The sequence below is a fragment of the Accipiter gentilis genome, chromosome 18, assembly GCF_929443795.1.
Source record: "Accipiter gentilis chromosome 18, bAccGen1.1, whole genome shotgun sequence".
In the NCBI taxonomy this organism is placed as follows: domain Eukaryota; kingdom Metazoa; phylum Chordata; class Aves; order Accipitriformes; family Accipitridae; genus Astur; species Astur gentilis.
The window spans coordinates 15,691,283-15,715,950 of NC_064897.1; the positions used below are offsets into that span (position 1 = coordinate 15,691,283).

The 24,668-nt window shown below is 45.1% G+C and overlaps 1 protein-coding gene across 3 annotated transcripts in view; it reads right to left on the reverse strand.

The window, feature by feature from the left end:
* Positions 1 to 24,668, reverse strand: part of LOC126047774 (cat eye syndrome critical region protein 2) — a 97,443-nt gene that overhangs the window by 36,605 nt on the left and 36,170 nt on the right. For 2 of the 3 annotated variants that reach the window (XM_049821863.1, XM_049821862.1), the window contains exon 2: positions 8,890 to 8,984. In XM_049821863.1, the coding sequence (XP_049677820.1) occupies positions 8,890 to 8,984 (95 nt within the window). Of the gene's footprint in view, positions 1 to 8,889; positions 8,985 to 24,277; positions 24,338 to 24,668 lie in introns of those variants that run through there. The other variant, XM_049821864.1, reaches the window with a different exon arrangement.

The window sequence follows — 24,668 nt, forward strand, 5'->3', positions numbered from 1 at the left end:
CACTGACAGACTTAACGGTATCAGTAAATTACGTCACTTTTTGGATGCAACGGAAAAGAAAAGAACCTGGGTTCTCTGCAGAGCACATGCTCCTGAGGTAATAGATCTGAGACACAGCAGTTCCCAAAGTCAGTTTTTGGGCTCAAGGAGCAAATCCTGGACCTCAAAACAAAAACCATCTGACCTGGACATTTCTGAGCACAACTTAAAAAAAGGGGGTACCTTTCCCCCCCACCGCCCAGATAGGAGGTCGAATTTTTGTGAGCCTTGTAAAGGGAGTCAGACAAAGGCAGAAGGGTCCCTAGGTGGGGTGAAATGATGATGCTGAAAGGTCCTGACCAGCAGGTGAGAGCTGCTCCTCCAGCCCTCACGTGGAGGGATGCCTCCCAGCACCCCTCAGGAATTTGGAGTGCTGCATTCTTCTTTGCCCAGTTCTTCCCCAAGGCTCATCAGACACAGAGGATGGGAATCACTTATAGGCATAATGATCCCACAGCCAGGAGAGTGTCTGAAGCCTGCGGGCTTCTGCATTGCTTCTGTGTCAAGTACCTTTGGCTTTGAATAACAAAAGGCAATCTCTTGAAGGATCAAAAAGGGGGGAAAAAAAAGAACCAGTGTTAGAACTATTTATTAACTAACCCAAGAACCAGTTCCTGGTTGTTAGATATCATAAAAAGGGAGAGAGAAGGATCTGGATGCTCAAGAGGGGAACAAGTACCTTGGCAGAAGCCAACCCTGTCAAGCAGTGGGGGGGTATTTGGGGAACACTGGTGTGGAGTGAGAGACCTGGTAAGACGTAGGCTGCTGGCTACTGCTTTGAAGGGTTCTGCAAGGGAGACTCTGGTTCATGCATGCTGAGTGTATAGCCAGCACATACTGATCTGACCTGGAAAAGATGTGCAGTCCTTAAGGGACAGATCTTGATGGCCACACAGACACAGTGAAGTGTGAGAACCACTGCTGCGCTCTCTGCTCTTGCCACACGCTGCCTCCATGTGCACACTTTGACTCTTAAGGCATGGCGTTCCCCCCCCCCCCCTCCCCGCCTTGTTTTGTATCTAATTCTGTGTGACCTTGACAACTAAGCATACAATGTATGCCTGACAACAAGCCACTCTGGACGTGATGAAACGAAGATCCACCCATAGCAGCCTTTATCTCAGGAGGGATGAATACAGCCTTCTGGATGGTCCAGAATAAAGGAACGTACCTAGAGCCCAACTGCCCAACTTTCGCCTTGTGAACTGACCTGGTAAGACAGCAAGGGCTTTGCTTGTTCTGTGATGGCATTTCACTTCTCCCACCAACTACCTTCACCTGCATCTAACCAGACTTCAATCTGTGCTTGCCAATTTTCATCCACATGCTTCTTTGTTTCTACTGCTGTTACTTGATGGTGACGGCTCTTTCTGAAAAGAAGCAGATCAACCCTTTGGAGTTGGAGCTGATTAACTTATGAAAGACCCAAATACATCTCCTATATTCTGAGAAAGCAAATAGGAATGAGGCTCACCCTGCCCCACATTCAGACTGGAAGAGGATCATTACTTACTATGCATTCCTGGATCCTTGAAGAACAAGTGAAGCCAGCTTAATGCTGCATTGTTCATTGCTAGTGCCCATCAACAGAAAGCATGCTCCCAATTCATAGCCATAAGGAAACACAACAGTATTGCTGCACCATAAGCTTTTCCGATTGTTTAGGAGCTGCAGAAAGGACCTTAGGGTATTACAGTGATGATGAGCACTGTGGGGAAGAAGCTAGAGTTATTGTCTTGATGATGATGGGGAAATAGGACACATGCGTGTATTATGGCACAAATCCATATGAAACAAGCCTTTATGTGCCTTGCTGCTCATAGAAAAATATGCTTAATGTGGGAGAAGAGAGTCCCTTTTGAGACAAAAAATACCTAATGTGGGGTTGCCTTGGAGAAAACAAGCTTAGCAAATTCATTACTTAGAACCAGCCCCACACATTACAAGTTTCTGGGGACAATGAATAAAGACAAGTTTTTACAGATAAATAAATGGGTCCTAAAGAAGTCCCTTTTGGGATCCATTTCAGAACAGGTATTTCCTCTTTTTTTCCCTAAAGCTTAAACCACTACACTGGTTGAACCAGAAAGAAACTGAGGAAGGATGGAAGGTAAAATGAAAGAAAAATTAAAAGTATAGGTGGCTTAGAACATAGACTGACATGACACACCAAATTATTGTAGTGGCTTAGCAGCTGGCCAGCAGCCGCCCCAGCTGTTCATCAAGCTCACTGGGGTAAAAGGCTCCAAGAAAATAATTTCAGAACTTCTCCAGTATTCACACTTGGACTAAAGATCAGTTTCTGAACCTGGTTGAGGTGCTGGGAGATGGCCTGCAAAACCAACCATGCTGGAGGAAAAATCCTGCGCCGGTGGTTTAGAGCATCACCATCTTGAAATGCAAGTTTCAAAAGTGAGAGCAAAGGTTTCCTGTGGAAAGAACTTCCACATCCTGTCCCTCTCTCTCCATCATTCTTTGTCTTATTCCTTCAAAGGAGATGTTTTCACTTGCCTTCTCAATTCTTTCTTCATTGTTGCTTTCTTCCTTGTCTCCAGAGTACTTGGTTTGCAACATTAAGAACTTAAAAATACAGCTGTCCATTTTGTATTTCAAACTCTGACATTAGCATGATGACATCACTGCAGTCTCCCAGACCCTTCACTGACTGTTCTCTATTCATCCTTTTAAGTTTAGCCACCTATTCCTCCCTGTCAATGTTTTGCATAGTTCCCTTTCCCCAGCTATCCAATCTACGCCTCTCATCCACCTGCCCTGACAATAACAGCACAGCTTTCACACTCTTTCTTCCACCATTTTCAGTCCTTATTATCCACCACATCTATGGAATAGCACTTCCAGAACGTGCTACCAACTTTTCTTCAAATTCTTCTTTAAAGATTCATTTTATCCATCTGAGAATCAAAGACATTTACTTAGCTTTATTTATACTTGAACTCTATAATTTATTCCACTGTGCTTCTCATTAATCTCTGAATGACTGTGTTATTTTACTGCTGTAATCTCATCCTTCCTTTCCCAACACCTGCCAGCTGCCTCATTTTCACTTTTTACCCTTTAAAAGGCTCACCTTGCATGGCTTGGCTATTATTATAATAAATATTAATATTACATTCAAGATAAGCAATGTAGCCACTTCATCTCCCTTGCCCCCTCACGGTATCTCCGGCGCGGATGATACTGGGTCAATTCCAGAGGCCATCCACCAATCTCCATGATGTATGCGTGGCAGCACTTGTTAAAAGCCACACTGTAAATAATGCTGATCTTGTTGATATTCACTTGGCATTCATGAATATGATTCTGAGTTAGTGAGGTGCTTTGTGGCTGGGCCATTGAAATAGTTGTTATAATCAAGGTCACTGGCACACCTGCAAGAGCCGGCTGTTAAAACCCTTTCCGAAAGGTGGTGGTCTGCTGCGACTGAGCTTAGGCTGGCTGTCCCAGATGTTATGGCATGGACTGAAGTGTTGAACTCATTCAGACTGTCTTAGTACCTTGGCTTAGCTACTCCCACAGCCCGGTTCACCACAGTATCCATGAGAGTGAAAACTTGGCAGCTATCCCAGTTAACCTGCCACCTTATCCCCTAGACCAGACCAAGATACAGCAGTTCTTGAAGGACACAGCTCACACAGTCACATGCAGAAGGGCAATTTCAAGATGTTAAGCGTTTTATTGAGGTCACTTCTACCGAAACATGAGACCTGGGGTAACCCCCAAAGTAGCCTGTAAAGACGCAGTCCACACAGAATAAAGGGCAAGAATGGACAAAAGTGACAAAGCAGAAGGAAGAAGCGAAATAATCAGAGTTATTAAACACAGCCCTAGGAAACGGGCATTCTGCCCTGATGAGTTAGAAGGTTTCAGTTTATCCCTTATCTCTTTCTGATGAAAGCTCAAATAAGTGATTACAGAACAAGCATTAGAAAATAAGCAGAATAGAGGCGGTATTCTTGATTGGCAATTCAACAAGTAGGAAATACAGCTCTTCAGATGCCATACTGGGAATATTTCTCAATGCCGCCACTAAGGATATGAAAGAAATAATTAAGAGAATTGTGGGGGAGGGAAGAAGAGTTAAGGAATATCCTTTTATCCACATTAGAACAAACCTGGTGCAAACTACAAGCCAAAGACTCCAAGGTTAGTTTACAGATCCAGAAAGAGTTTAAGGTGGGTGCAAAGCAGGTGATCCACTTGGGAAGAAAAAATTCCAATGCATTAAGGGAAGAAAGAACAAGAAAAAAAAATAATTGAGTTTCCTAAGGAAGCAAATGCTGTCTGTGGTGCCACAGAAGTCAGTTAGATAGTTTTCAGCTACAGTGATGGACTAATCCCCTGGGGTACTAAAAAAACCCAAAAACCAAACCAAACCAGAATCTCAAGGGGCATATGCAAGAGCAGAGATACTGGTTTGGTTCCTCCTCACTTTCCGGCACCTTTGTCCATGTTGAAAAAATAAAACATGTTATAAGAAAAAGCAATTAAAATGTTTTTCAAGACACAATAGCAGCATACAAAACACCCTCCAATGAGAAATATGATAAAGTCATTCAAACTTTTTATGCCATCACATTAGAAAAATAGCAAAAATGCAATAACAGAGCAGTGAAGAATGAGTTTCACCCAAAGAAATGCTGAACAACAGGAGCTTTTCTGGATTATTTTAGTTGAGTGTACACATCCATGTCACACCATCACTTCTTACTTAAAAACAGCTGCAGAAGGCTCCTGCTGGGGCCGCTGCCGTTAGCTGAAGCTCTGATCTTCCTGTCTTGATACAAGTCATCAAGTCGCATTTCCTGCTGGAATTAAAGTGGCAGCCCCTAGGGACTATGCAGCTGCCCAATTTATATCAGACAGAATCTGAAGCAAGCAGCAGATTTTTTCAAACTGCTAAATTTTTATTTATTTATTTATTTATTATAAACCCCAAAGTCTATTAAGAGTTTTCTCCCTCCTCACTTTCCAAGCATTTGCATTTTTAAACAATTAAAAGAAAACACGGGCATTTCAAGGCCTGTGCATAAAAGCTAGAGGCAGGAAAATGTATGGGTAAACTCACTGGCATCAAACCAAACCGTGCCTATAACATAAAATGAACTGAGAGATCGAACAAAAAGCTTCAAGGATATTAGTTATTGCATCGTTAGTAGTTAGATGATACGGATGGTATATGAATACTATGAAGGTTATTTATAAAGCAACAAAAGCTGCAGATCATGGCACAAAAGTATTTTGTGTCAGAGCAAAAAGAGGAGAGCAACAGGGAAACTGTCCTGGCCAAGTGCTCAAATCACCCGGTGCCAGGCAAGGACAGCTACAGGGTCATTGCTAAAGATGCCAGAAGCCAGAAATGCAGACTACCGTCTTTTTTGTTCTGTACTTCTACAGCGCTTAACATGGCAAGAACCAGGTCAATGAAGAATGTTCCTAACAGCTATGATAGGTTATGATAAATAAGAGTTTGGAGAAGATCATGTGGCATCCCATTAAGTAGTCTCTGTAGTTAAACACAGATACCCATAACTCAAAGAAAGTCTTAAGTTACCAGACATTCAACACTCCTTAATCATCAAGCAGAGTAAAAAACAGTATCTCTCTTGTATGTAATTCTTTTTTTTTTAAAAGATTATCAAAACCAAGGCAAAGTTGCTCTACTTCAAAACCAAGAATCACAGAAGCCTACAAAAGTATTAATCTCTTTTTTTTAAAAGAATAAAAAGCAAATCAAACTAGAGTATGTTAAATTGTGCATTAGAAGGGCTCTCAGCTAGGTTCCACTTCCAAAATTACTTGAGAGCACATTATAATTAGCGAAGGTATGTGACAGTTTTATATCCCTCTATGATGCATGATTAAAGCCAGGCAGCCCAGCTCCACTGCAAGTTCTGCATGCCGTCAAAACAGATGTGACAAGAACTACAAGCTGCTCCCAGACAGACTGTGAGAAAGCATAGGCAGATAACTTTTTGGCCATCAAAGAGGTAAGAGACGATACAAAACTAATTAAAGCTCAAAACTCCTTGGAGAAGTAGGTAAACTATGTTTTATATGAGGTTATGTGAAGCATCTTGTGCTTGAGCCGTAGCGCTCCAGCCTAAGAACAAGGATGAGAACAAGCTCCTACCTTCCCCTCTGAGGTGCAACAGGGAGCAAAGTTTACAGCCTAAAGATTAACAGCTCACAGCCTCGGCACGAGGATGCAGAGCGCAAATGACTGGAGAAATTGCTGCTGTAACGCCACTGTGATGATCTGTGAAACTGCTGATTTTTCCCACACGAGACAGATACCTACTATCTGTCTGCAACAGCAAAATATGGCCCATTGTGAAAAGCCAAATCTAAACTCCACACAAATTCTGCCCCTTACATTTGCATGTCTTTGTCTGCTGAGCGCTCAAAAAATCAATTACAGGCTCAACTCCTTACCATTAACTGGGGACAAACTAGGTACAGCAGGAAAGCTGTGCATCAGCGAAGGCCTATGCCACTTGAACTCAGGTTAGAGGGAGTAAAGGTTTTCGAAATAAATGTGTAAGGAACAAGGAGAACTCTAGGTTTTAAAAACACACATTCATTTGGATAAATATTCCCTAGCTGGTTTGTAAGTGTGAAACAGTGAGCCAAGTTTGTTTCTGAGAAGTGTATCCAAGCCATCATTTTTATTCTCATTTACCTACAGATTTCCATATTTAGACTACATCTTAATGCTTCTTCCTTCGTGACATGCCTCTGCATACAGCTCCTTTCCCTCTGTCTCCAGGTAGCTTCCCCCATTGCTTCCTCTGCAGCACTTCAGAGCCCACTTCCCTGACATCCCAGTGGCTCCAGGTAGTTTTCCTGATATATTCCTTCAGCCACTTCCACCGTGCTGCTCCTGTTGTGTTCTTTTCCTCATCTCCTCTGCAGAAATGACTTTTTTCGTTTCTGCCCTGCCCACGAGGTAGTCGCCTTCTACAGGACGTGCTGTAGATAAGGGTGCAGCTGGTTTCTCCTTCAGGCACCTCATGCTTTCCCTAGCACAACCATTCAGGTGAGGTATAAGTTCTCACAACTTCACTACGTGACTTTGCACTCCTCCACTTCCTACGGCACCTCTCGTGCGTGGACGGACACCCAGCAACATCTACATAGGTACCCAGCCATGCCGCACACGCACCCTGACTAGGCTGCACAAAACCACAGCTGGGTTACCAGCCCTTCCTTCTGCGATGACATTGCCTCCTTGCAGCTTTTGCATCTCAGAGTTAACCAAAGCCGTATTTACACAGGCACAAACTGGGACCTACATGCAATACTGAATAACTACACATTATTGAGCTGCCAGGTGAGTCACGTAACTGGGCGTGAGTGTATATGCACGTGTCCATGTGTAACTTTTCCCAGAAAGACAGACAGACCACTTGCCCAACGACTCACCCATGATTCATCCCTGAATTTTATTAGTTAGAACAGCTGAGAAAGGGGAGGCAATTAAACAGTGCAACTGCTAAGTGGACACTTGTAGATCTGGAGAGTTTAGGAGACCCTCACAATGTGGAAATTATGAAATTTATCACAGATAATCTGCCACTGCTTCTACAAGCGTGAGCTGGTTAACATGGGCAAAACACTTAAACCACTACTTTCTGGTATGAAGAAATAAACTTGCTGCATGTTTATAAGCAAGATTATATTGCTCTGTGGCTATTTTGATGAAGGAGGTACACATGATTGTAGTCCCTTTACAATCAAGCATCTCATCACATCGGTTTCATTCAGAGACAGAAAATGCAGTGCAGCTGCCTGGTTCGGGTCCTGATACCCACTTATGCTGAATGTCAACGCAGCAATGCAAGAGAACTTACTTAAGTGGCAGATAGATATATAGATATATAGATATATAGATATATACACACACATATATATATAAAAAAAACCCCACCTATGTAAATTTTGTTGAACTTAATCAGTTAATCAGAAATAGAGCTTTCAATGCAAGCACTTATGGTTATGCCTATACACCAGCCTCAGCCTCTGCACAACAGGGGAATCTTAGGAAGCAGGATTGCTTAACACCTCTTCTAAGCAACTGCAAGTGTTGCCAAGCTGTCTTTGTCTCCACAATTATGCTTTGCTATTAACATGATTCACAGAAGAACAAATAAAACACACTGCAGCAAGCCTTCATTATCACTGGGAGGGTATTTCACTGCATGAGTGGCAGTCCTCTAAAGAATGATGTCCTATAGATGTCTCAGTTTGGGACACTACTTTGGTGGACACTAGCAAAGTGTCTCTGGATGTTGAAACATCAAGAATATGTGTCAAATCACTTTCCAACATCCTGCAACTGAGCTGATTCCAATACTTTTATTTCTAAGAAAATAATTAACAATTGTCCCTCTGTAAAGCAATGGGATCTTCCATGCAAGTGAAGTGGCTGAAGAGCAGCAAGTCTTATTCTATGCAATACATATAAAATGTCAAAAACATATGTGATGATTTAAAGACTTAGTGTGATATCACTAATTTGACCAAATTGAGTGCAGAGCATAACAGCAGATGTGAATGTTTACTGTATGCGCTAGTGCTACAGCAGAGCATCAACCTTTGCATGGGATCTGAACAAAGAAGTTTGCTTAACAATGGGTCTGTAAAACTAAAAACCTGCAACTCAACCCAAGAAGAGCCAGAATTCCCTTCCACTCGGTGAAGCATCTGGCCTGATTGCTGGTGGCTGCTCATCACTGCCATGTCATCACTCTACAGCCATGAAACATCCCCGCGACTGTGTTAATTAGCTCCCCTTGCAAAGCGTGTAAGCCATAGAGCGAGGTTACTCACGTGATGTCTCTGCGCTGATAGCAACCTTGAAGTAGGCAGGCGATCAGGTCGCTGATAAACTCCACATCATCCCTGTGAAGAGCAGCTTCCAGTTCCTAATGAGCAGAAAGGAGAGAAAAAAAATTTCCAACCATCAAACTAATTCCTTAAAATTTACTGCTAGCGATCAGGACCAAAAAGACCCAAGCAGCCTCAAGAACGTGTACCACAGCAGAGCATACACTGGGTAAGCTGACCTTCCCCATCATTAAAAATACTGCTACTACTACCTCTTCATTGCAAGAGTTTATGGGAAGACCTTGAAAGGCTTTTACTGAATGTCACTCTCCAGCCAGAAGACTAATGCTTTTGTCTGGAAACAGAAAAATAGGGTTCAGTGAGGTTGAGATACTACAGCCTAATAAGAAAGCCATGATTTCTCCCATGTTCAGCTGATGGGCAGGAATCAATGGTGTCATTCTCTTGCTTTGCTTTCCACTTGCTAAGGCTGGTGAGTTCATTTAAAAGATGTGCTCAGAAAGTGTGGCCCTAAAAGCCACTTACACAGAGAAGTAGCAGTTTCAGATGGAGAGCCAGAAATGGCTGGAAGCTAGCAAGCAAATGCCTCAAAGAAAAGCAGGCATTTTGATTATTTAACTTATTTCTCTTTGGGTTTGTTTTTTTTTGTTTTTTTTTGTTGTTGTTTCCCCCCCCCCCCCCCCCCCCTTCCAGTAAGAGAGAAAGAAACGATTGAGGGATATCAGACCTCATGACCCAAAACCTCAAACCTTGATGAAGGGGTGGAGAGTATCATGGCTTATTTCACATAAAGGTGTGATGCAGGAACTGATCCACAAAAAGGATAAACTTCTGAAATGTAGTTATTATGAATTTTGCCCATGTTGTGAGAAATATCTGGTTTTTCAGCTAGCAATTTCAAGCTTTGTTTACAAAATATTACTAGGTTAACTACAGTTGTATTTATATGCCAGAAAATCATTCACAGTAAGAAAAATCCACTTCCTATAAGACACATAATCTGTAGTATGTAGCACTTAACAAGATTTAATATGGATAAACAACATAGGCATAAGAAGCCATTCTTTTTGGGTTTCAGAGTAAATAATGGATTGAATACAAATTCCTACTTGAATGTTACTCAACAGACTGTTACACAAATGGCTAAGCTAATGGCTACAGAATAAAGGTTAATGGCCAGAGAATAAAGGATAAACGTTTTGGCACTTACCCAATAAAGAAGAGAAAGTGCTTTTTTATTAGACCACAGTAACTGCAGTAATAAAATTATTGATAACAGATTGCAGATTAAACGCTGCTTGTAGTTTTTTATTGGAAATGTATTAATGACATATTTTCATTATCAACACTGCTCTTATTTACCTCTTGTGCAATATCCAAAGTGCTTCACAAGCAGAAGCCTGACATCTGCCTTGTGAAAAATGTATTAAACGCATCTATTATATGTGAAAACTTGAGGTAAGGAAAGGGCAGTGGGCAGCCAAAGCCTGACACAGCGTCTCTGCCACAGAGCTAGGAAAAAGTCCCAAGAATCTCTGTTCTGGCCTCTAGACGACTACCCTGCTTAGTGACAAGTTAATACAAAAACTGCAGTTGCTGCTTGCCATCCCTTGGAGAGAGTGATATTATTGTTGCATAAATAGTAATCACACTATAGAAATAGCAATTACTGGGTAAATTCACTTGGTAAGCAGTTAGTATTTTGGATGTGTTGACTTATTTTATTTGTAAATTACTTTAGTGGACATCTGCCTTCTAACAAAATATACCTGAGAGGGGGGGGGAAATACCTCAAAGTATGCAATGTGCTAAAACATCCCAGATGTGTTACCACAGTAAACTTGCAGCTTGTGAAAAATGACATGTTAAGACCCACAATAAAGGGTGGGGGGAAAGTAAGTCTTCAGGATGTCTCCCACCCACCCCCCCGCCTTCAGCCTCCCCCTCTTCCACACACACTTGTGCACTAAAGCTGTCAGTCAGCAGCCTGCCTCTGCTGGGATGTGACAGCCTTTTGTATGAAGGAATATTTAAATTGCTTCCCGTGAGCCTTTTCAGCCTGCTGTTTGACTAACACTCCTTAAGCAGTGGCCACAACCGGCTCAGATAGCCCCTATCTGCAGCCATTGTTTTCCAGGCCCGGGAGTGACCTTTCCGTTTTTGGAGCCGGCAGGTCACCCTGGGAGCTGGGGGACATTCCTCGGGCACTGGGCAATGTGCTGTCTCCTGAGCAGGGGCTCACCAGTCTTCCCCAAAACACCTGGCTGGGTAGTTTCCCCCCTCCTTTGCTGCCTCCTCTCTCCCAGGTGGGCGCTCCTCGTCCTTGCCTTCATGGCAGGTGCGGCACCAATTTGGGGACCTGACCCGGCCGCAGATGGATCTTGCAGCCGCTGGCTAAAAGGGGCACTGACTGGGCACGCAGGCTGACACGGGACTGGGTGCAGACTCCCAGCACCGTGCTGGGTTGAGGGGCTCTGGCACGAGTCAGGACTAATCGGCACACATTTAGTACGAGGCTAATGAAGGTCCATCATTAGCAGGTGTAAGGCTGTCAGCGCCTCTGTAAAAAGGTGCTTGCACTGCGCTCCCCAATGCCATGGGTGCTGCCCGTAGCCCACTCTGGACCTCTGGTCCCTACCGACAGTTGCACCTGGTGCCAGTCGGTTATCTTAAAGGCACAGTTCAAGTATCACTGTGATTATTTGTCTTGGAAAAAAGATACTGACATTGTCCTGTAAAGTTTTTGTCTACCTTTTTTCTGTTGCTGCTTGCAATAGTGCAAAAGCAGCGAGAGATGCTTTAATTTCCCAGGACTGGGTCTCCTGGTCCTGTTTAACGGAATGTCACAATTTTTTATCCCACTGGGTTCTCCAGCTTTCTGCCCCAGAACACCTAAATCCTGGACTTTTCCCACATGCCCAGGGTGCTGTGGGAACGCCAGGAACCAGGAGGACGCGATGCAAATCTTAACATCTCAGGACCGCGAACAAAGAGTTAGGATCCCCTTGGTTTTTCACCTAACGCTTCAGCCCACATTTTGCAGGAGGAGGAATAAACCTTGTTTTTCCAGCCCTCCCCTCCAACGAGGCATGGCCAGCAAAGCGGCACGGCGCTCGAGTGGTGCATCCGAGCAGACGTGGCCAAAGTGATGCCAAGGACTCCCAGGAGAAAGAGGCCACCAAACCCCCCCTGGTCCTCAGGGCAAACCCTGCCCCGGGCGCCCGTCCCCATGCTCCTCCAGCCTGGCCAGGGCAAGCGGCTGGGTTTCCTCCCCGCCACCATCCTCCCCACGCCTCCAACCCTTTTGTTTTTCCCCTTTTCTCTTTGAGCACTGAGCTGTGAGCACAGAAATCTGAACCTTGCCAAAACGCTTTGGGGACGGCACAGAAAGGAAACAGAAGAGGCAGCAAATCAGCAGAGGAAGGGGGGGACACATCTCCTCCTCCTCTAGCTGGAGAGAGCAACAGACAGGAGAAAAGCAGGATTCTCCCCCTCTCCAGCTGGCGTCACACCTCATTAGGGAAAAGCCTGTTTAACGTCTTTCCCTCCCCCCAGCCCAGGACTAAATCCTCCCTGAGTCAGGCAAGGGCTTTCGGGAAGAGGTGGCCGCTGGAACAAGGGTGACCACCTCACCGGGGAGGAGCGCTGGCCCGAAGCAGGGCGAGCCGGGGCGGGCAAGAGGGCATCAACCCGTCCCTCCCTGCTCCCTGGGAAAATAGCTGTCAGGGGTGGGCTGGGAGAGAAGGGCCCCGCTGCCCCACACCTGCCCCATGCCAGGCACTCCGGCAGGTATGGTTAACCCCACCGGTGTGATGCTGGCCAAGGGTTGAGTCTAAAACAAACACTGCTCCCCCAGAGCTGCTGTAAGCATGTATTGAACACTGATATCACCTGCATTTGGTTGCAATTGCTACTTCAGTCTGCTCTTGATAGCACCCAAGTGCTGCGGCCTCTGGACGCGTGGTGACCCAAGCCCCATGCAGCCCAGAGTATAGTCCTTCTTGATATCTGCCCAGATTTTTGAGAGAAAAGCCAGTCAACTTCCCGGGTAAAAGTAAACGAATGAGTCCACAACCATGACAGCAGTGACACCACTGTCACCAACACCAGCACTAAGGTGACAGCGGGGCTGCTGCATGCACTGGCTTTTTGAACTATGGAAAGCAGCCAGGAAGACTCCAGCTCCTAGCAAGCTGTCCGCTTGGAGGGCAGCGTCACACAGTTTGGTTTGGGACCCTCACTTCAGAAAACAGGCTTCTCCAAAACCACAGGGAAGCCCAGCACATGCAAGAGCCCAGCACGAGCAGGCTGGCTGCTGAGGTACTGGACCACACTTCAAAGGCTTCCTCTGTGCTGGAGCTGAATCACCTATAACCGAATCTGATGGACATAACCAGTTTAAGCACAGCTAAGCCTTGTCCAAGTTAGCCATCAGTTTAAAAACCCCAATCCCTTCAGCTCTATTTCCACACCGCTGCCGTTATCAGCTTTCCATTGCAATGCTCCCAAGTGACACAACAGGCTTTTGCAGAGGCTTTAGGAGATCACCGAAAGCTACTAGTGGGCCATGCTGAGACAGCCCCAACCCATACGCTGAAACTTCAACGCCGTCACTGAATCGAGTCAGGACGTTCTTTTCCCCTCACAGATAATGAATGACAACAGGTTCCTGGGCAAGAGTCAGGCAAATTCATGCAAATGAGTACAGTTACTGGGATTGGGCAGGAGGATGGGAAGTCAGCTGCAGGTCTGAAATGCTTCCAACAAGCGCCATTTATCCCTGTGTTGCGTGAAGCCGGTGTGCGTGCTTCACATCTCTGGCTAGGAGGTCCTGCAGTCCTCCCCACCAAAGAGCCAGCCATCCCAGGAGGATGCAGGGACTTGGGGAGGGACCACTGCTCCCCCCAGCACATCCCAGAGAGGAAAGTGCGGCACCCTCCTTTCGGCTGCAGAGCACACCCAGTCGATTCACCCAAAGCAGCAGCAGAAGGCCGATGCCATGAATAGTGGGGACATGGTCCCAGAGCTGAGGTGACGGAATCCAGCTACACCATGAGCCAGTTGCTCTGCCAACCCCCACAACTTGGCTTGTTGGTCTGCCGGGGTGCTCAGCCCCCAGGACGTACTCAGCACACCTGAAAACACCATGCCCCCACACAGCAGCCAGAGTGCTTTCTGCAGCCCAGTGCCATGCTCTCCCTCCTTGTGATTGCTGCCATCATATGGAAATAGTTTTCAAAATATGAAACCTACTGAGAGTGCCCTGCGCTGCATGACAAGGCAGCAGGGCATTCTGGGGAGTTAGGGGTATTTCTAGGGTCACGATACCCTAGAAGCGCAAACAGCAGTGGGTTTAGATGGCTGCCATAAAGTCAGAAAGAAGTTGTGGCTCCTGATCCTGATGGAATCTCCCAGCCATGTTATCTTAATTTTAAGCGGCTAGTTGGAGACACCACCCATTATCCAAGCCTGCAGCTGGACGCGCCTCTCCCAGCTTCCCCACGGTCCTGCAGGAGCCTGCACGCTGCCCTCTCTCTATATCACGCTCCAGGGCTTTACGGCTTCCTGAGCCAAAAGGGCCCCCAACTTCTCCGCTCCGCCTTTCCACCACAGGGAGAGCGGGCACCGAATGCCCTCCCTGTGCTCCTGGCGGCGGGGACCAAATCAGCAGCTCTCCTCAGGGAAAAACCATCATCTTCGCCTCACCCCCTGGGGACCACGAGCTCAGGGGGAGCCAAGCTGGGCGCCTACAGTAGCTTCAGGGCTGCGAGGTGAAGAGTTTAGTGACACTCGGCACCGCAGCGGGCCCGGCTCTTCTCTGAGCCACCAGCCTGGTGTGTGCGAGGGCAAGGGATGAAGAGCAAACACACGAGGGAGGAGAAAAGTACTCTGTCAGAAGGGGACTATCATTTGGGGAGGGGGAAAAAGCAAGGGCAGCAAAGGTATTCCCTTTTCCCATTTCTTTAGGTCCCCCCTTAACATCTCTCAGTGCCTTCTGAGATCTCTACCTCCCTCGACTTTCTGTGAGCAGACTTTGAAGGCTATTTCAAGCACGTTGTAAATAGGGGCATAATGTTACTCCAGGGCTAAGCAGAGGTGTGAGATGACAGCTTTGTATGAGGGAGATGGTTATAAACAGAAAGCCAGGAAGAATTTGTCGTATTGCCTCCACATTACGGCTATTTGCAAAGAACAAATCCCACGTACTCCCCCCTGGTGCCAGCAGCGCAAAGGGTAACGTCAGCCATCCTCTCCTCCAGCAGCTCCCTTCAGCTATGAAAGGGGATGCACAAACACTGAATTCTGCTCAGTTCAGCCCAAGTAGGTTTGAAAATGCAAACTTTTTCCAATGCCGATGCACATTTTTGGCCAGACTAGTATTTTCTAGACTTGGTTTATAGACATACTCTGGTTTTGTCCTCCTGTAGCCTCTGTCAGGATGCTTAAAAATCTGAGACCACCGTACTATCTATCTTACCACCTATCCTACTCACCAGAACAGTTGTTCTCCATCCAAGTTAACCTGCTGCCTGATCTCTCCTTTGGGACAGGGATCCTCCCCTGTTTGCACAGCATGCTGCTGCTTGCTCTCCAACTGGAATTTTTCACTTCTGTGTAATACAAACAAATATGAACAGCTCACGCTGGGTGGCTAAACTGTACTGAAAAGAGATTTCAGACTGATCAGTCCAGTCTCCCTCACACCCCATAGCAGTGCACTGGTGCTAATAAAGCTTTCCTCTCCTCCTAGCTCATCTTGCCTGCAGTGCAAGTGATTTGGGACAAGAACTACATTTGTTATGAATTTTATGCATTTTCAGCACTTAAAAGATGTAAAACTGCTACTCGTTCCGTTTCTTCCCCCTGCAACGTACCTTTTCAGATGGACAGGGTACATCTGAAGCTCTGAAGTAACAAGCTATTAGTTTCTGTTTAATAGACATTAGTATTTTATGCCTCTAGAGCAGCTTTCATCCTGGAGCATCAAAGCATTTAAAGAACATTCAGTAAAGCCTTGCAGCATCTGTGAAGGAAGGGGAGGCACACACCCACATGCAGAGCAATTTTACAGATGGAGAAGCTAACAGAAGCCCCAGCATCCTTACCAGGGGCATGCTTCACTCAGTGGTGAGGCTAAGAGAGAAGCCATAAGGCTTGACACTTGATGCCACTGCAATCATCTTTCTTTTTCAGCAGTTTTATTAGCAGCCAAAGCATTTGGAGATCGTGCTATTTCCCTCCAAAGGATCATTTCTCCTTTCAAAATAATCCCCTCTTCCTTTGGAGCAGATAATCTACACCATTTGCCATAAACCAGTTATGCTGGCTGAGGGGCAAGCATCGCACCGGGCACCGAGCTGGCTTTACATGGGAGAGAGAGACAGAAATCTCAGGCTCAGCAGAACTGATGGTCTCCAGCCTGTGGTTTGCAGACCTCTTGCAGACCCCGTGGAAGACTTCCAAGAGGCCTGTGAAAGGCAATTAAGAAAAGCAAGCTTAACACCAGTCTGCTTAAATTTCTAATCAGGGGTCTGTGCCTTTACGGGAAAAGTACTGGGGTCACGCCCTTAAAAAATCCCAAACCAAAACACCCCCACAAAGTGGCTGACCACTATTGCCCAAGCCACAAGTTCAACTCCTCTAGCTGAAAATAACCTCCAAGCACAACAGTATGAAAGGAAACACAGTCTGCTTGAATTGCATCCTGTTTGTCTCACCCTCAGAAAGATACCATTTATTATCACCTAGAAAGGATCTCTCCCAGTAGCTGCGCTCGCACGGACTATCAAATGTATTCAGATCATTAAACTACTTGTAGATTTGTGCTGGTTTAGGCTTTAGAGGCTTTTTGCTGGGAAGACAGGCTGAGGAAATTGGTGAGCGGACAGCGAGACATTGGGATCATTCTGAAGCTAACCCATAATACCATACAGATTATATATTGTTAAGCTCACACAGTCCCATGCCAGTAGTACCTTGCTGGTAAAACCAAACCAACCCCCAACTCCCTCTCTCCACAAATGCTGGATTTAGCATTCCCATTTATGGGCTAAGCACTACCAGCAGCTAAAGACTAAAAATTTAGGAACTGTTTTACATAGTGCCTTGGGTGAGCACAATCACACCAGTGGGGAACAGCATCAGCACGGCTCTACCTGTTCTAGATGTTGTTTCTGGGAAAAACATCACCGGGTTAGCTATGGTCCCTCCCCAGATGATTCTGCTGCACGATAAATAAAGAACAGCTGATCCTGCCGTGTCACCATCTCCTGCGGTAAGAGGCTTCCTGGGTACCTAGTGGGAGTTCTGCTAAGCTTTTAAGCCCATTGGCAACGTGGGGAACAGTCTGTAGCTCCAAAGCCAAGAGGCTCGAAGTAATAATCCGATTTCAAAGCTCCTCCTCCTCTCCAGCCAAAGGCAGCAAGGGAGGATGAGATCAGACTGTAGATGCTCTTCATTTTAGGTCTGGCCATTGCGCTCATCTGCTCAGCATGAGCACAGGGAAGGGAGAGGATAAGTGCCAAAATCTGGAATGGATTGCCTGGTTAAGGTTTCTGCAAAGATTTCAAGACTTACTGGGAAAATAGTTTTTTAACGGGGATTTCCACCGCTCTCGATAGAGGCAGACTGGCCCATCTAAGCCAACCTCCACTTTTCTAGTTCACACACTGGCCAAAACTCCTGGGGAATTTACTCCCTGCCATTATGCACTGCTGAGGCACCATGGCATTCAAGCTATGCAGCTGGTTTGCACTCCCGCCGTGAAACTTCTCCCGTAACAGCAACAAGTGGTGCTCTGGCATTTACATCGCTCCCCGCTCCAGGATGTTATTAGCTGCCAGTTGATAAGCAAGCCATGAAAAAACTATCTTCACGGGTATCGAAATAAACAGAAAGCCCAGATCAATCCTTAAGGATTCAGGTGATTCCCTTACAATCCTTCTGCCCCTCAAACAAAAACGATGACGTGGCTTTTGAGTGGGGGAAAAAAGGTCCCTGCTCACCCTTGCCTGAAAAAGCAGGATGAAGCTATAAAACACATTAAGATTAAAAAAGGCTGCAAAGCCTTGCTTTTTTCCTTTAATCTGATCTCCACAGCCAGCCATTCTTCCGCCTTCCCTTCGGATGCTGTGTGGAGCGCAGCCCACAGCGTACCCACCACAAACAAACCCTGGCTGGCAGCTCAGCAGGGAGATTGGCCTTAAAGTGCTGCCGGCACTAAAAACTCTTCCTCCTCGCTCTGGGTTGGACAAAGGAAAAGCTGCCGAGAGAGCCTGCAGCCACACACAGGTACCCCATGGGTTTCTAACACCGCGCATGGCCAAGATGAATGGTGGGTGAATTCCAGTGCAGTCCTGTGCTGAAATCCAAGTTCCAGCATTTTTTTTCTATTAATTTAGCAAAGAAGAATTTGCAGATCTATGAAATAGCTGCCTACAGATATCAACGCTGATGGTGCAGCCAGCCAGCTACTCAGATGTATGAACTGTCTGTTTGCAACAGGCTTAGTCTCAAGCCTAAGAGCAAGTTTTAAAAACACACAACTATTTGACGGCATAACAGTTTGTGGAACCATAACTAATAGGTCTTTCTGTACTCTTAGATAACTGTCTGTACTCCTCTGGATAGCCAAACGCATCACCTTGCTTATCTGTCAAACTCTCTGAGCTTATTCCAAGCTTATACAGCCCAGACATACTTCAATACAAAAATTAATGGCTTTTATACTTTTTTTTTTTACTATTATAAGAAACACAGATGCTACCACCCTAATGAGAGATATATGCACTAAGGGATAGGCTTGTCACAGGAAATGGTGTTTCAAGCCTGTCGAATATTGTAAGGCGAGTCACAGTTCCTTACACAGCCCTGGCTTCATAACACACATCACCACAGGATCCAATGTCAAAATAAATAAAGGAAGTTACCTCTTCCAGTACTCACACTCTACCTTCAGCCCTATCTAAAAAATGCATTTCATCAGATGCGTGGAAAAGGCCCCCAGAGCTTTTAAAGCCTGGTCAGAGCTTGGAGCGTCCACCCCCAGCGACTGCTATCTAGCACTCGTCCCCCGCTGGTCCACTCTTCCTCGGCTGTCCTGCTGAACACGCAGACCTGCCCTGCTCTGCTGAGCCATCGTCTTCCACAGGATGCTACTAAAAACCCAAACAGGACCCAATAGGGCTGCCTGGTGACCGAGGAGACTGCTCTCGGGACTGGGAGCAGCTGGGAGACGAACCGGGAGCCCCACGGGAATTCCCATCCCCAGGTGGGGAAAGGCAGAGGGGAGAAAGGTCTGCTCAGAAAAACAAAGCAAAAAGCTGGCTGTGCCAGGTTTTTAGGCTGAGTAAAGCGTAAAACCTCAGGAGCTGCTTCTTGCGACGTACCGCGAGTAACTGGACATTCGCACAAGTGTCACTGGTGCGACTGTTCTGGCTAAGGCCCCTCGGCCAGAGGTGGCCATGAACCACCGCCTCTACCCGCATCTGGAAGGAGCTCAGCTCCTGTGTGTTTGCCAAGGGACACAATACAGAGCCCTTCATGTGCTTAGGAGACGGGTGCTCCGTGTTTTACTCCACATCTGGCAACGCTGCTCCATAAAAAAGGTGATGGAGTGCTTGTAGCTCTCCTTCCAGAGCACAGGATGAATATCTTCTTCAACACATACGCCATACAGGAATTCTTCTCTAGCTTAATTTAATGTCATCTTTAGAGCCAATAAATTCCAGATTGCTACAAACACTTGGCTATTTAGCAATAATAGTATATCTGCCAGAAATGCCAAATTATTATTAATGTTAATTATTATTATGTTCATAAACGTTAATGCTAACTACACTCTTAAAACACACATTATAAACAACGTTGTAATTTGAGAGAAGGGCAGTAAATTATTGCCCAGACACATAGGAAATCAGGTCTATTGCTGTAACACTTATTTTACAGACATTAGTTGGAGTACCTTTTTCTCCTAAATTCCTTCCTGTCATCCAGAATAAGAAAAAAAGAAAAAACCCCAGACTTGTTTCATTACATTTCAAAAAAACAAAACTAAGGTCTGTTACATCTTGTGAACTTAATAGCCAGCATTGTTTCTGCAATTTGGTGCAGAAGTGATGACACTGGATTATCCAAAGACCTGCACAAAACGCTTTGGTTGGATGAAATAGCTGATCTGCCTGAAGTGGGAGAAAAAAAATACGGTAACAGATAATTATATAACCAGCTTGTAAAAGTGTTATTAGTAGAGCATGGGATTAGGAAAGCCCTGGCTTTTATTCTCACTTCATGCATTCAGTGATGAGAGCTAAATCTCTGTCTGTCTCTCTCTCCTCCCCCATCCAAAAGTTAGATAATCTTTAGCCAACCCTGTAAAACACTTGCAATCTTTGAGTAAAAGCAAGGCTGAGGTTAATGTACTGCTACTCCTCTAACATTCAGATGCTGTGTTCTACCTTGATAACAGAAGAAAACTGGAAAAAAATTTCCTCTGCTGCTCAGATAAGGTAGCTGGAGGACTCAGGGGTAAACTCTAAAGTTCAACATTTTAGTTTGAAAGGACATTTCCAGTCATCGGCTACTGGAATTCAGATCTTCAGATCTTGACTAAGTGATAAAATGCAATAAAAAAATGTGTTGCCAGAAGGTTGTTTCATTCAAAGAAGGAATGGGAACATTAGCCATTCTGTACATTAACTCAGCATAGCAAAAATCCCCACGTGGACCTTGTTCTCTGTTACCCACAACTGGATGTCTCTGGAAATCTTTCCTTAGGAGAACAGTTTTGCTCCTCCTTTCTCAGGAACGACAGAGGCGAATCCAAGCAGGAGAAAAATTAAACTGGTGGCAATGGACCTTGAAGGTCTGACAGTGACCTGCAGCACTAAGGTCTTCAAAACCGCTTTCATTTGCCAGAACATAAATTAGTTTCCTCACTAGGTACAGCACCGGGGTTAATGGGAGCTTTATAAAGCCTTCTTTGAACATACAGATTATCCTTTTCAAAAAAGACTAATCTTGTGGTTTAAAGTACAGTACTGGGAGCCAGGAAACCTATTCCCAGCTCTGTCAGGCTGGGTGACTTCAGGCAACCCGCTTGACTATTCTCTGCTCTTTTTCAATACACACAAAATAGAGGCAAATACCTAAGTCTCCCATGAGGCTTAATATTTGTAAGACAACGAGAACCAGCTTAACTACTCACAGATCTCTCAAAGCAGAAGAGGATGGCAGGCCTTTTATAAGCAGGCTTGCTCAAACCTATCCAAACAGTAAGTCCCACAGACAGCAGCAAGGACACCTGCACTGGGCACTTCATACAGGCAAGAATCCTGAATTATAGCATTACCAATTACATTTTTTTTCAGCAGTGAAGGAAATGTCTCATCCTCTCCGGCATTTCTGTCCAAAGGAGGCACTCAAAAGGAGGAAGACTGAAACTAAGAAAAATTCAAGTTTATGGAAGGCCATGCTGGCTAGGCAACTCTCAAAGAACAGCTTTCCTCTGCAGGATCTGATTTGACTGCAAGAATGTTAAAACCAACTTAAAGACAACAAAATAAATTCAATTAAAAAAAATAAATCAAGCATTTCAAAGGTAAAATACAGAAAACTACCAAAAGTGCAAGATGACACAGAACATTCAGCACTGGGGACAAGGATCACTACTTTCCTTCCAAAACCAACTTCATCCTAGACATCTCCGCTGTGAAAACCAATATTGGCTTGGAGTCTCCTCTCAGAAGGTGCCTGCCATTCCTCCCAAACTGTCACAGTTACATACTCCTCATATTTTAGTTTCCAAATATTAGTCTCCTTCAAACTTTTAAATAAAATGAGTATAAAACATTTGGGTAGAAAACAATTTCATGATTTCCAAACCTCCTTAAAAGAGGGCATGCTGAGCCTTACTTGTGCTATGCACTACAACATTTCAAAGACTCGCATCTTTCAAGACTGAGCTCTTATCTGCACACCCCAAGATTTTGACTGAGGCAGTCACATGCTGCTACTGTTTGAAACATCTACTTGCCCATGAGCACAGGTGACTGACCTGGTCACTCCCAGAGGACTCAATCCCACCTTGTTGATGGGTGGTAATGTTTCCTGTGACTCAGCCTCACTAACAAAGCTTTAGCAAGAGGAGCTCCAAAGACCGATTCCCAACACATTTGCTTCTAGTATGCAGAAGTCTCAGGAAGTAATTTTAACTCAATAACCTCCACACCACTTCCACCCAGTCGAAACAGAAGAAGAAAAAGCAAACAAAAAAATCACATCCTACTCTGCAGACTACAAAATTTGCTCATTCCAGGGTTTCTCGCACAGAAGAAAGTTATCTGACTACAACAACGTAATGTCACTTCCTTTTCCTCCAAAATAAATTTTGACGTCGAAAAAATTCCACCTGTGCATTTACTGGGCAGCCTCAGTCAACACAGGAGCACATCCACAGCCAGCAATCTAGGAACAGCATTCAGGACTACCTCTGCATTGATTTCTAGCTAGGGTGCAGTTAGGAATTTGTTGTCCCGTCCCCCCCCCGCATCTTTCTATTGTTCTAATAAGGAAGAAAAAAATACCAAAATGCCCAGACTTACTTTCGTATAAAATGAGGTATCATAATTATTTTTCAAATAAAAACCAAACTATTATATTTCCTAACAGCACTTGTGAAAGAGCTACAGTAGTTTCATCCATTGCTATTCATTCCTTCGAACACACATCCAATCTTTCAGTCACTCTGTCCTTATTGGCTATATGGAAGGTAAAGCAGCGAGGAGCACTAAAGGATTAATTCTCACAATAGCGGGAAGCAGGAGTCCCGGCTCTTGAGGGGGTGAGTGGGGGAGAAGGATGAGCGTGTAGGCTGCATCCGTGGTCTTTGGACTTCTTTGCCGTGATTTCATCTTCTGCCTAAAGCTATCTTAAAAGGGACCTACCACAGAAAGCGTGCCCCAGTGACTTAAATGTAAAAAGTGTTATGGGAATTTTGTTTTAAACCTGCAAAGACTATGAGAAGGGGTTATATGCGAGATAAATGAGAGGCATGGCTCAGCAGGGAAGGGAATAGCTAAGGCACAAACAGTCTGTACTCTGTTTGTTGAGAGTCATGCAGTAGCTGAATAGATTTATGATTCAGATGTTTTAGTGTTGGTTATCAGTGATTAGCTCAAACTCTTAGAAAAACAGAAAGATTAAGCTTTGTCTGCCCCAGCCCTCATCCTTCCTTCTCCTGGCAGCAGGGGTTACTGATTGTTTCTGTCCCTTTTTTAACATCAGAATGGCTCCGAGCCACACTCACTACAGAAGCAGATCACACTGCCAATATTATCATAAATATTAGATCCAACAGCTAAACATTTAAGTGCAACATCATTTATCCAGGTGCAGCCTACTTAAATATTTTGTTTAAGATTTGGTTATATAGGAACTTCTAAGCGTAGGGTTTTTTTCAACCATAGGGATCGCTTGGGACACAGAAAGGGACAAAAGACAAAGAGGGACCGGTTTTGTTATTTTCAGTCTCTGTATAAGCCCAGTAACATACGCAGGAGGACTTCATGAATCTTTATGGCATTTAACCTCACAACAACCATGTGGGCTTCTCACAGATAAGCTAAGTGACTTGCCCAAGATCACACCGGAAGCCAAATGCAGGGCACTAAAACCAAAGCGTAACAACTCTCAGACTAGACCTCTGACCATTGCAGCATTAATCCATTTCTAATTTAGTTTAATTGAACTTAATGCTCAGCTAACAGATTTATTCTAACCTACTATTACATGGTGTGGAGCCATGCATTAGAGGAAGACATTTGGACTTTTCTGTAAATGACATCTCTACATGTGAATGTAACTGTGCAACCTTGAGGACGGAGTCATCCTCAGCACCACCTCCACAACTGGGGGGCCCGAAATGCTGCTGACCTTCAAAACCAAGCTGCAGCTCAACTCTCTGGTTGCAGAAGTCAGGGCAAGAAGGACACTGATCCTGCCTCACTGCACCCGTAGAATGATGCATATTCCCAGTGCTAACCAAGGTCCAAAGTCCATAGGAGCACCTGAACACAGCGCCCAGTTTTTCAAATGCTTGGAGCCCATAACAACCCCCTTTTGTGGAAATTGTAAGGGACTCTACACTTTTAGGGGAGAGAGAGGGAATAAGACTAATTTAATGATTTGTAATGGGGATACAGCAACTCTAGGTCATACTGCTGTAAACACAGCGTTCTCCCATATTACCTTGGTTGTGTTTAAAACACAGAGCAATAACAGGACTTGCACAGAAAGGCACCCGATGGCAGATTTCCCTCTTACAGATCCAGCCAGGACCACTCATCCAGGACAACTCTGGGCAAACGCTTACGTGCTGACCCAGCGTACAACGTAAGCAGCAAACACGATGTGCTTGGTACGCCTCCAACCTCGCGCGTGTGTTCACTGCTCACAGAGTCCATCTGTGTACAATCCAACGCGTCTGGAAGGCAAACAGGCTGTACATCTGCACATCAGTGGTGCAGCGGGTCCAACACAGAGAAGGAACATCAGGCTTATTATGCAGAAGTTACACAGATCATCTGAGTGATTTCTATCCAAAAGCTCCCAGACAGGAATAGAGGAGGCCCCAGTCTTCCCTGGACTGCTTCTTAAAATCCTGCAATGCTGCTTTCCTTGAGATGCTGCACACAGTGTGAGCAGATTAAGCTCTATTAACGTAAGACACTTTTAAACAGTGCAAACTAGAACTCAACTTGGAA